Below are 13,891 nucleotides of genomic sequence, written 5' to 3'. Positions count from 1 at the left end.
TAACCTACACTAGGTATAAAATATCAATACGGATAAAGAGACAAAAATATCTACCTACACACAATATGAATGGCTAGGAATCATGTCGTGTACACATATTTTAGGTGTTTTGTCCGTGTTGATATTTTAAACCTTGCCTGTACTGTGCAGCTACCGCAACTGAGTGTACATGCATGCACTAAAGAAAGCTATCCATATCCATATATAGTATGGCCACGATGAAACTCAGACAGTCAGACTGCAGCTTCGGAAATATCAGGGAAATTCAAAACATTATAATTAGACGGTCAAACTTGAACTTTTAATATAAGTTTAATTTCCCAAATCAAACTTAAATAAGATGATATCCAGTACACATAAGGTGAGTTTAAATCACAGCAATGGGTTCCAAACTTGTGCGACTAATGGCAAATAATACCTACTATGTAGGTGCAATTTGAAATCCATATGACTACGTATACCTACGTAAAAACATGTAATTAATTATGCCAAATAATATATTTAATATTTCCATAATTATAATTAACTTTAAAAGCAATTAAGACTAAGTAAATTTGTGTAGAAATATTTTATTCAAAAACTCCGACATGATACATAATTATTGTTCCAGAACTTTTAATTAAACAAAAGTTACATGATAAATCGGACTTTAATTTCATACCGAGGCCTCAGGTTTTCAGCGTATCAGTGAAAATAAACAAAAGAAAAATACTCGCGAGAGAAATATTTTCATAACAACTAATATTACATCTGTAATTAAAACTACGAGAATCTACTAAAACTACAAATGGTCACAGTAAGGTTAAATAGGGTAAATCGTCAATTACTGGCCACTGTTTAATAACTGGCCACCTTATGCTAAAAATAATTTCTATTCACCTATAATAAGGTTTCAATAACTGGCCACCATTCAATAACTAGCCACATTAGCCTATAATATGGCTTGGCTTAGAAATGTCCACTTCATTTCACTAAAAGAACAAACAATTTGATTTTGTTTTATGTTACCTCAAGATATTTCCTAATAACGATTCAAAATGTAACTTGCAACAAGGTTTTAAATTAGTGATTAAGATTGTTACGGATTATAAACAATTTATGTATAAATAAACAGATTAATTAATACAATACTATCGGGCTCCATAGGAACTTAATTAATTAGCCTAGATAGAAAAAGCTCAGTGAGCTCTCATTTACCTAATCTAATGGCTCCTCTACACGATGGGCCAGCGCCGGTCACTCCAAGGGACGTAGCCATGCGGTAGAATGAGATAGCAATATCACTTGCTCCCTCTAACGCATAAATGCGTCCCTTGGAGTGGCCGGCGCTGGGCCATCGTGTAGAGGAGCCATAATATGTACTTTCATATTGGACTAAAATTGTACTAATAAAAACCGCTGTCACATGGCGGATTGTCTTCAAGCCCCTACAAAGTATTTTCGTAACAATAACTAGACTACTACCTACGGCGTAGCGCTGCGAGTGTAGCAATCGATTTAAATATAGAGGCCAATTCGAACTAATATTGTGACATCAAAATGATTCAGTCTCCCGTGCTTCTCGCTCGCGCTTGAATGTAAGTTTAAATTGGCCTCATGGTCACAAATAAAATTTTAAACTGTTTCGACGACAACGGCTTCACTCACTTGAATTTTTAGTCGCTATTGGCGACATGTTGCCGTCTAAACAGTTTAAAATATGTCTCAAGAAAGTTTAATATCGATAAAATTTTAACTTACGTTTTCGTGCTTAAACCGTGTAAGGATTTTGATTTCTCTTAAGGTTCTCTGACAATAGGTCTGATGCTCGAAGGGCGATATTTTCTTAATGGCGACTTTCGTTTTCTTTACGTTGTCGAAGGCCGATCTGGAACAAGAACAATAAATCATCATAATATGAAGGTCCCACCGCCCCTAAAAAGGTATTATCATATGAACACGTAGATTCCGCAGTTAAGTGGCAAAAGTAGGCCGGTATCGGCAAATTGGTAATGGCGGATAGATATTTGTTATAGTGAGCTGTCATATGTGTGAACCTTTTTGCCTAAAGGACCTAAACATATAGTTTTGTGGCTTCTTAGCTTATTTATTACCATCCACTTTATTAAAACTTTTTCACGTCAGCAAAAAGTTTTTCGACGCCTGTCTTTGATCGAAATCGATATGCTAGCTAAGGTACATATTTATTTATACATTGGATTTTATAGATATTAATTAAGTAGGTACCTAAGGGTAAGTAATTTCTGGGCCCGTTTCGGAATTTGTAATAAACAATATTTTTAAGATCTAACCTGTCAAATTTGACATTTCCGCGATTCTGGAGATACTCTTGAACGATTTCCACAAGATATTACTTGGAGATCTAATTCACATCTAATAGATATCTAACACGATCTATCGTAAAAGTGACATTGATTGCCCGAATTGCGCTGTAAAAGAGAACTAGTTGAAATCTAAACTATAACGTATCTAGAATGGATCTAGTACGTGTCGTCTCTTGTGAATATCTTGAAGTTCGAATACGGCAGTCTAACTTTAGTAAATATTTAATCATGCATTGACATAGAAAATGGTCAGATTTGTCAACATGTTTTAATCACTACATAGAATAAAATAAAGTCGCTTCCCGCTGTCTGTCTCTCCCTATGTATGCTTAGATCTTTAAAACCACGCAACGGATTTTGAGGCGGTTTTTTTTTATTGATAGAGTGATTCAAGAGGAAGGTTTTTGTATAATTTGTTAACCCGTGCGAAGCCGGGGCGGATCGCTAGTATTACATAATTCAAAACATTCCGCTATTATGGTTATGGCTATACTTTCCTCTTTTTATTAGATCATTACCCTACGCGAGGCGGGCATATCAACAGCTGAAATAACTTGGAAATTGTAACTGATTTACTTTTTTTTCTTTTTCTAAGAAACACTACGCATGTTACTTTGGAAACAAAAGCCTGTTTCTTGTTTTTATAAACGTAATAAACGTATTTCGGCTTACTTAAGCCTGGCAATTTGGCAGACTTAAGTATAAATAATTTTATGAAATAGAATTTTCTTTATATTTATTAGGAAGCTTTAACAGTTACGCGGGAACTTTATAACATATTAAAAGATTTGGAGGAGGGTATCCCAATATGGGACCGGCAACAAACTCAGCGGGACACATCTTTTCAAAAAAAAATTACATCTTATAATTAACATGCATTACGAGAAAATAAGTAAAAAAAATACAATTTAAATTACTATAGAATTCATGCAATTATACACATAAGGTGTAATACAATATTACACCTTATTATATTATTATTCCGTTATGCCGTTATTCTAAGCAATATCGAAACTAACAGCTGGATCGTAATAGCGTTAACTTGTACCTACTTCCTAAAATATAATTATATTTATTTAAGAACAATTAATTTTTAGACAAGTGTAAGTACCTACACCCTGTATGACCTGCTCTAAAATCTATTAGTCATAGTCGTAGTCATTTATTTATAATATTTTAAATATTACATGTCAATTTATTTAGGTACTAGGTGCCGTTGTTATATAATACTCAAATGAATTAAATAATCAGCTTAATTAAGATTTCAGGATAGGTACAATGACAATGTCAGTTATTCAATTAAATTAGATACATTACATTATTATTAATATATTACATTATAAATGAATTTATATTATTATTTATTAGAATAACGTCTTGCTTTAATAATTTGAACTCATGTAGATACAGGATGGAATTTTCTAATACCACCTGGAAGGAAAGTACTCTATATAATGGAGATAGCAAATTTCACCTAAAAGAAACATTACTTTATTTTCGAAAAGAAACAAAACGGCATTCAAAGGTTTTAAAAAATACGCTAACCCTCACCCAGGATTTTTTTAATTTTAGCCTCGCCGGCTAAAATTAACAAAATAATCCAACGTACTGTACTTCAACGAAAGAACTTAAAAGAATCACACACATTTATAAAATAACTAGCGACCCGCCCCGGCTTCACACGGATTCACAAATTATACATAAACCTTCCTCTTGAATCATCTATCTATTAAAAAAAAAACCGCATCAAAATCCGTTGTGTAGTTTTAAAGATCTAAGCATACATAGGGACAGACAGACAGCGGGAAGCGACTTTGTTTTATACTATGTAGTATTACTTATAACTATTAATGAATTTGATATTTGTTACTGTAGGAACAATGCGGATTGGATTTTATAACCTTATGCCTTATGCCTTATGGCGGTCTTCACATCATAGAGAAAAAAATACATAGAGTGCTCACTCCATACATCAGTTTTAGTACCAAAAAGACTATTAGCATCTAGCATCGAGTAGCGGAACTATCAGTACTGCTACTTGACAATAGGTGTAGCACCGACCGGAAAGTCTTATCTCAACAACATAAGACTTTCCGGCCGCTGCTACATCTATTGTCAAGTAGCAGTACTGATAGTTCCGCTACTCGATGATAGATATAGACACTGAAATTAATAGTTTGAACTGATGTATGGAGTGAGCACTCTTGTCTTACTATATTTCTCTATGCTTCACATGGAATGCCTACATTGCTATATATACTCGTATAGCGCTATAAACCGGAGCGACGTGCGAATTCGCATCAGTGTAATAACCACGTACGAGTTTCGCCAACTTCAGTCCCTAGCGCTTGGTGACAGGCAATCCGCAGCGAAATTTATGGACAAGGGCTTAAAAGCCTTGCGGGTAAAACCTAAACATAAATTGTTTTACGTCTGCCTAGCTGGATTACTTACTTACAATGTTAACATATTACTATGTTGTAATGAAGTGTCTGTGTGAGCTGTAGACCTGGAGTCGTAATCCGCCATTGTAGACCCAGCAGTTTCGAAGATAAGGGGGGAGGGGGTCCCGATCCTGTACTTTATAGATGCTAGTATAGATAAATATGGCACGTGATTTCGATTAGCCTTTCTAGTTGTCTAGCTCGTATTTTTACTACATATAGAGCTGAATCATTACCCGTGAAACGAAAAACGGTTTGGAAAATAATCCCAAAAATAACAAGTTTCTCTATGTGGTGTATGAACGAAACGCAACTTTTCGAATTGTGAGTCGTCGCGGAGAGTCGTGTCACGCTTGCATCCAATTCCTACGGTAGGTACTAATACGGTAAATCAACTTGCCACGGTGAGGTAAAACATCATTCAAACAGGTCGACTTTGCCTCTCGAGCGAACACCAACGTCTTTTGCAAATTTTGCAATACTCTTACGCATCTTGTGTATCTTACTGATTGTTTTAGGTACACGGCTCCGAATCACATTGTAAATAAATTCCCTTGCGCCAACAATCTCACAATGTACAAGATTCATAATTAATTAAAGAGACATCTGCACATATTATTTCGTGTTCAAACAATGTTAGGGAATGTTTGCTATAAATTAAATGACAGTCGCTACGTTACCATTACCATGTCGTCTCCTTGTCTGGGATTTACTTACCTGGAAACAAATAAGAAGGCAGTTAAGTTATCACATTTATATAAACAAATTAGGATACATCGTATATTAATATAACAGTTTCCCACAAGGAAGACCAGCCCTAGTAGCACGGACGCATTTTAATCGTATATCACCATGCCTGTCACGTTCTAACAAGTACGTAAGTGCGAAAGTGACGGGCATATTGATAGTCGATAAAAATGGAACCGTGCTGAGCCCGCAGCAGAGGATTGTATTTAATTCATTAGAAACTATTAATTGCATCGGTTATAAAGGAGTATGCACACGGTGTTGCAATTTTTTTTTCTCAGACTGCGTTTGACATAAAGGATTAGCAGTCTGCCGGACGATATCGGCCTGTCAGTTAAACGCAAAAGGTGACAGTTCCGAACAACTGATAGGCCGATATCGTCGGGCGGACTGGGCCACTGATTACAGTGGGGCCCCACAAGGATGTATTATTGCAAACACAAAAAATGAAAGCAGTAGTTATGTCTATAGCTTGAGCATTCATTAGGAATTATACATTTACTAGAACAAGCGGCGAATATCTATAAAATACTAATTAGTAGGTCTATCTGTCTACAATTCTAATTAATGATAAAAGTCAATCACAAACTTTCTATAAAGTAGAACGTATAATCATTAATCAATAGTTTGTATTAGGTGTGGCTGCGCTGATAAGAAAGATGGACACCCGCGAAGAAAACGTACCCCCTGTTTATTTAGGTCATGCTATTAATTCTGAAGGTGACAAGGGATATTTTACTTCAGATGAATGTTATTTTTAGCAATTTGAACTGCTCACGTTTCAATTTTGCCGGCTTAAAATTGCGAGGGCGGCTGGCGTAATTAATAACAAACATTGGTAATTAACGCCGTAAACATTACGTGTGACCAGTTAATCACAATATGCTGTGTGTTTTTGGCGCGGACGTCCGTGATATATGAAACGAGTAATGATGACTGATGACAATCAATGGTCGTAGGAAAACACCGAAAATATATTTGTATACTTATTAAACATATACATCCTTGAAGTCAAAATATATCATGTCATTAGGTCGATTTGGCCAAATATTTATTCTTTCCATATAATTTAATAACCAATCACCTAAAAGGATAGTTGATGTGGTAAATATTATTTTTAGTTAATTCAATTTGTCAGTTTAATGTCTATGAGTAAGTATCTAAATCATGTAGTGGATCCATACTATACCATATAGTGGCAATATCGCAACCAAAAAGGTTCCGACGAATTGTAACCTCCCCTTTTTTTAAATGCGTTAAAAAGGCGTATTAGCACTTAGTCAAAATGAAAAAACGTGTCTGAGAAAAAGGGAAATACCAAGTGCCTACCCAGAGATCAACAATTCGTGATATCACTCAGTTGTTAATCAGAAGAATCATTCTTTAGTGAGGAAAGAAGCAAACTATTTATCATATTGGGCCCCTATTCTATTGTCAAACAAATATCGTGTTACAGGATAATAGGAATGACTTCCGTTTAAAAACTTAAATCTTTAAAAGATTTATTTACCAACAAAAAACTAGAGTATTTACCGTAGTTACACATAAAGACGACTAAATTGAAGGCGACTTAGGCGACACGTCCGACTGAGAACTTTTAAGAAGAGGTATTACCTTTTTTCGCGGCAGTTTAAACGTTAACTTTTCTTTTAGTATCTAATGTAACGGCTATATACAACGTACGACCCTTGGGGCTAAAGTTATAAGGACCTGAGCCCCGCCGGCGGGAGATAAGGCAATAGAATACTGCGTAAATGATGGCAAGCGAGATTAGATTACGCGACGATACTCAAACGCGCTCGTTTAGGATAATTTTCCCTAAACTAACGACTACTCAGAACAATTTGGTTTCAGTTTTGGGTAATGGTAACAATGGAGCAAGTAATGATTATAAAGTATAGACTATAAATATACATACAAAATATTTATAGCTTGATAATTATATGTATCTATGTTTGTAATAAAATCCCAAGCAATGCATTTCATCATTGTTTTTTTTGCCAATTTTGGGGTCACAAGCAGAACCTAATTACAAAGCCTAATACGACGCTGTCAGCCTGTTTGTCAAATCATAGGGCATGTTTCATGAACCTTGAAGATAATTCTGTCAGTCTGTACCAATATTTTTTACGGCCGTAACTACAACGAAACGAATAAAAACCAATCAAGCATGAGTCGATTTCAACAAAAGTAGGGTGGCTTGGTTCGCGCTTGGACGGTTTTTTGATTTTTGTTTGTTTTTTAAAATGATCGCGATGTAATTAACGTTTTCCTCTTGTATTAAGAGCCCATCAACGTGCACACTAGCGCCACTGCTAAAACATCGTGATTATTTCAACTTAACGAAAGATATTTAAAAAAAGGAGGCCGCTACGTACTGTATCTTGTATATAAGTACCTTTTGAATACATCAAACTAGTTTCTATGTTGCTGGATTCGTCAATTTACTTATAAACTCAAAACAAAAACGGCCGTTTTAACTTTGGACGCATAGATTAAGGAATCCAGCAACATAGAAACTAGTTTGATGTATTCAAAAGGTACTTTAATACAAGATACAGTACGTAGCGGCCCCCTTTTTTAAATATATTTCGTCAAATTTAAATAATCACGATTATTTAGCAGTGGCGCTAGTGCTGTGCACGTTGATGGGCTCTTAAATACTTTCTCTCAGTTGGACGATAATGACATAGAAAAATAAATTTCATCGCAGCTCGAAACAAATGACATTAACTTTGTTCTGCTTATGACGTCAATAAAAGAACATGTTTTCCCATCGTTGGATACGATATATTATGCGCTGCAATTTATAAATAATCCATGATTGAAGTCCATGTATGGTTCGCATTTCGTGACCTGTGTAATACGGTACGGTGTTTCATAAATATTCCCTTTTATATGTATTGACCCCATATTTTATTCCAGGACTTACGAGGTCGACCCGCCGCGTACACCGTTACATATCATAAATAAAAAATAAAAAAGCCTTTTCTTTCTTGATTGCATTTGATATTGCGTTTAAATGTTAGTTATCTAAGTCTTACTATTTCCTATAATTAGTAGAAGTAGTAGTAGTAAAATACTTTATTGTACAAAGAGAAACATAAAACATGAAAGAACACACATCATTAGTACAAAGGCGAACTTATCCCTTTCAGGGATCTCTTCCAGTTAACCCTTGAGCAATTGAGGGAGAATTGGAGAACGGTAGACATAAAAGCTGTACTAATCGGCATAAAGATAAAAGATTGAATATCCTACAAGATAGGTCAAACCTATATCCTACTATAAGTATATACAAAGTATGGGATATGAAATATAACAAATATGTAAACAGCTATATATATTTGAAATATATAATACATAGTTACATTAGTTTTTTTTCTTTCTTGTTTTTGTTCTAACTTCTATGTATATAATAATCTTAACTATAAAAATAATGCTTCCTACTCTAAGTGTTTACATTAGTGTGTGTTTACGTTGTGTTTGTGTTTGTAAGTGTGTACATTAGTTATTATGGTTCTGTTGTAAGAACCCCTGTTTGAGTGTAAGCCGTACATATCATATTGACAGCTAAATCAACTATGCAAACTAACATAGTCTACAATCTCGTCAATCTCATTCGTTACGTTTACTTAGTACGCCATTCAGCCGAACAAACTAATAATGGAAGTCTAAATAAGATAGTATTTGCTGTAACCAAAATTGGGTCCCTCAGCGACACAAGTAGGAAAGGAAGCGAATTTATTTCTAAGTATGGCCGCCAATCGAATTGCCTGTTAGCATAAATTGAGACATTTTTACTGAGAACCAATATATTATCTACTTCGAAATTCACAGTAATGACAGGTAAATTTATTAGAAATTAACTTCATTACCGATCATTTACCAATATGTATTCAATTTCTCGAAGTGGCTTTATTAAAGACTCAGTTATAAAAGGTGATCCATTTACTCCGGTTGAGTTTGCAATATTTTGCATTTCGAGAAAAACAGTCCTATTTCCTGCACCGAGAAACTTGATTTTCTATATAAAGCAAGCGAAAATAGTGGAAAAAGCGAGAACGTTGTATAAAGTTGACACTCAATTTCCTTTCCCGGCTAGCGAACATAGCGGTCATATAGCGACGATCCGTTGCCCGCAGCAGAGCCAGTGATTTATAAGAGAATACAATAATTAATTTTGAACCTCTATTTGGGCCCGCATAATTCTACACGACAAAGATAAACAGGACCTAACTAAACAAAGAGATAATATAATCTTTAATAGAAAAAAACCGACTTCTCTAACTACTAGCCTGGATCCACTTAACGGCGCTTATACTTTATTTGGTAATATGTATACATTTTATTGTAATCATAGTGGTTTGTTTAGTTTAGGTATCATAGTGGTTTTCCGGATCAAGGTCCGGGTCCGTGTCCGGATCCGGGTCCGAGTCCGAGTACGGGTCCGAGTCCGAGTACGGGTCCGAGTCCGAGTACGGGTCCGAGTCCGGCCGAGGCGGGCCCAGTCCAAGTCAAAATCGAAATTCAGAATCACAAAACGTGTACTATGCGTCGTTGAAGAGTTCTGTTCTGATCATCATCAGCAGTTCCGCTTCATCAAATGCCACAGTTTGTAATGTAAATGCTTGATTTTCTGATGAAAATATATAAAATTATATACGTATGCCTTTAAGATTTGAGGAGTTCCCTCAATTCCTCATGGATCCCATGTTCAGGACTTGAGATTGACATAAATGTGCCTAAAAACCTAACTTGCTTAACAAACATAACGAAAAGGACAAATCGCCAAATGCGAGCTATGCGTCGTTGAAGAGTTCCGTTATGATCATCATCAGCAGTTCCACTGCATCAAATGCGACAGTTTTTAATGAAAATGCTTAATTTTTTGATGAAAATACAAAAATCTCTATATGCATGCCTTTAAGATTTGAGGAGTTCCCTCGATTCCTCATGGATCCCATCATCAGAACTCGAGCTTGACAAAAATGTGGCTTAAAAACTTAACTTGCTTAACAAACATAACGAAGAGGACAAATCGTCAAACGTGTACTATGCGTCGTTGAAGAGTTCCGTTCTGATCATCATCAGCAGTTCCACTTCATCAAATGTCACTTTTTTAAAAGTATATGCTTGATTTGTTGATAAAAACACAAAAATCACTATATGTATGCCTTTAAGATTTGAGGAGTTCCCTCGATTCCTCATGGATCCCATCATGAGAACTGGGTTTTGACAAAAACGGGACCAATCTGTATGCATATACATACAATCAAAAAAAAAAATTTCAAAATCGGTCCAGTAATGACGGAGATATGGAGTAACAAACATAAAAAAAAATAAAAAAAACATACAACCGAATTGATAACCTCCTCCTTTTAGATTTGGAAGTCGGTTAAAAAGAAGTTTCACGTAAAATACCGCTTCAAGGGTTCTGTGTATTACGGTAAGAGAGATAAAGTGTATTGTGATCAAAAAATCTGTGTGATATAAATAATTTGATATCAACCTACATATCATATTCCTTCCTCCATCTATTTATTCTCTATAATACAAGTAGGTGTATATTTTATTCATCGTCTTTTTCCTTTGTTTGTTGCATTGTTATTTGTTTATTTAAGCAATTAATTAAGAAAAAGCTTTTTTTACGGATTATATCGAATTTAAAACACATCCCGACGTTTCAAGCCCTTTACAACGTTCGTGGTCCAATGGAGATATAGTTTTATCGCGGTAGGTAATTGAAGACAATTTACATTTTAGAATATTGTTTTAACAACCGGACTGAACAACATACGAGGGCTGTTTGATAAGTACCCGTTTTCCAAATGTATTAATATCACGGGCCGAAAATATGTATACAATCGTTTTAAGCCATTTTTCAGAGGTGGGAAAATTTAAAAAAAAACAGCATTCTTTTGTTTTTTTCTCATTTGACAGCGATTCAGTGAAAGCGTAAACTTAAAATTGTGAAAATGGAGAAAGAGCAGTATCGGTCTGTAATTAGATTCTTGTTTTTGGAAGGAAAAACATGTGATGAAATAAAAGTAAGAATGCAAGCGGTTTACCATGAATGTGCTCCTTCTATGACAACCGTCAGATACTGGTTTAACGAGTTTAAGCGGGGGAGAACAACCGTCTTTGATGAGGATCGCCCAGGCCGCCCAATTGAGGTGACTACAGACGATATGGTTAAGAAAATTGAAAAAATCGTTTTAGCCGACCGCCGAATTGAACTTCGAGAAATCGTTGATGCTGTAAATGTTCCAATCAAGCGGGTACAAAACATATTAGAAGAAAAATTGGGTATGAAGACAGTATCGGCGAGGTGGGTGCCGCGTTTACTCACGGAGGAGCAAAAACGGAACCGACTGACTACTTCGGAGCAGTGTTTGGCCGTGTTCAAACGTAACCCGAAGGAGTTTCTGCGTCGTTTCGTGACCGTGGACGAAACGTGGGTCACCACTACACCCCGGAAATAAAAGGGCAGTCGAAGCAGTGGATTTTACCGGGTGAACCTGCGCGAAAGATAGCAAAAATCGTTCCATCGGCTGGAATGGTCATGGCGATCGTTTTTTGGGATTCGCAGGGTATTATACATATTGAGTTCTTAGAAAAGGGGAAAACGATAACAGGGCAGTACTATGCCAATTTATTGGATGAATTTGACGCTGTGTTGAAGGACAAACGACCCCATTTAAAAAATAAAAATGTACTGTTTCATCACGACAACGCACCAGCTCATTCGTCTAGAGTTGTGATGGCTAAATTAACACAATTACGCTACGCCCTATTGCCTCACCCCCCGTATTCTCCAGATTTGACCCCATGCGATTTATTTTTGTTTCCCAACCTGAAAAAATGGCTCGGTGGTAAGCGATTTGGATCAAATGACGAAGTCATTGCCGCCACAGAGGCCTACTTTAATGACTTTCCGAAATCATACTTTTTGGATGGTTTATTGAAGCTTCAATATAGGTGGAACAAGTGTATAGAGTTAAAAGGAGACTATGAAGAAAAATAAATGCATATAAACAAAAACAACTGATTATTTTTTTCATAAACGGGTACTTATCAAACAGCCCTCGTACAGCCAATTCAGCCTTATCAACATATTATTGTTCCGTAACAGTCATCTCCATCGTTTAACGGCGACGACCCAAGCCCTAAATAAATGTTTAAATAAGAATTAATGGGCCGTTTCACTGCGTCAAATAGGTTTTTATGTAAATGTTCTAGCTCGGAATTCCAGTAGGTACATGTAAATGCTGGAGCCTGTGGGTATCTGTGTTGTTTTCCATGAATACTAATTTGTTACGTAGATGGTCTCTCCTATGTTGTTTATGGCGTGGTTTACATCATTCACTATAAGGCATTCAATTATACTTATGATCCGCTTGCTCTTATACATTTCAGTTTGAGCTCGGCACAGTACATCTTTTTCTTCGCACCCCTCTGTCACTCACATTTTCCTTCCTGAAATTTTCATAACTCCTAATATTAGGTACGATTAATTCTCATTTTCATTTTCTTGTCATCCCCCGGAAATTAAAAATTAGTACCAGAGTTTAATTATAATGACATTCATGAATATCATTTGTTTTAATGTATTAGCGAGAGGCGACAGGAAGTGTGCATGCTTCGTTTTGACTTATAATATTTTTTTAAGATAAATGGCCTCTTTTATCTTGTAAATTAATTTTCGGTGGAATGATTTGATGCAATCAATTTTATTTAAGTTAATATGTATGTTGTACTCCTATCTCCTTTACAGCAAAGATTTGGATACATTTTTCTTAGAATTATAGTCATATCCCTTTTAAAAGATTGGAGGTTTAAACACAACTATAAGGATATAGTAAGAAAATTAGGCTATAAAATCCGTTTACTTTACGATGTTTACAGGAAAGACGCATAACCTTAACTCATAGTTAAAACGTTTTGACCGACGTGAATATAACTTTTATGATGCTTCCGCTAACCGAACCCTGTCTCTAATATAACTGATGAGTCACCAAAGTGTAACTTTATAGTCTAACTACGACACTACAGTAACCCAACAACTCACGATAATCTGTCCGTTAACCTAAAATCTAGCACGGTCATACGCCATAATTTGCATATAAAGCTGAGCTCTCATATTTAATGTCGTATGAAGTGGACGTGGCGCAGTAAAGCGTTCGTCATGGTTGAATTTCAGGCCGAGCATTACCATTAGAGCGCCGCCGAGTCGCTTACTATGATGAGCTTGGATATCAAGACCTCGAGTTACGTAAGGCCGTAGTATAGCTGTGTCCCTTACGTAAGTAAAACTTACAAGTGTATGTTGGGCCTAAGTAAAGTCCGACCAAGGAAATAAAAACTTGGCCATGT

General features: G+C 35.8%; 1 protein-coding gene across 2 annotated transcripts in view; it reads right to left on the bottom strand.

Annotated features, from left to right (window-relative positions):
• The window catches only part of LOC134648683 (mitogen-activated protein kinase ERK-A), a 182,272-nt gene that overhangs the window by 126,742 nt on the left and 41,639 nt on the right, over nucleotides 1–13,891 (bottom strand). For both annotated transcript variants that reach the window (XM_063503187.1, XM_063503186.1), the window contains exon 2: nucleotides 1,741–1,867. In XM_063503187.1, the coding sequence (XP_063359257.1) occupies nucleotides 1,741–1,867 (127 nt within the window). The remainder of the gene's footprint in view (nucleotides 1–1,740; nucleotides 1,868–13,891) is intronic.

This window comes from Cydia amplana, chromosome 6 (genome assembly GCF_948474715.1).
Source record: "Cydia amplana chromosome 6, ilCydAmpl1.1, whole genome shotgun sequence".
NCBI lineage: Eukaryota > Metazoa > Arthropoda > Insecta > Lepidoptera > Tortricidae > Cydia > Cydia amplana.
The sequence above is the reverse complement of the archived record's forward strand: the minus strand, read 5'-3'. Positions and strand labels throughout refer to the sequence as shown.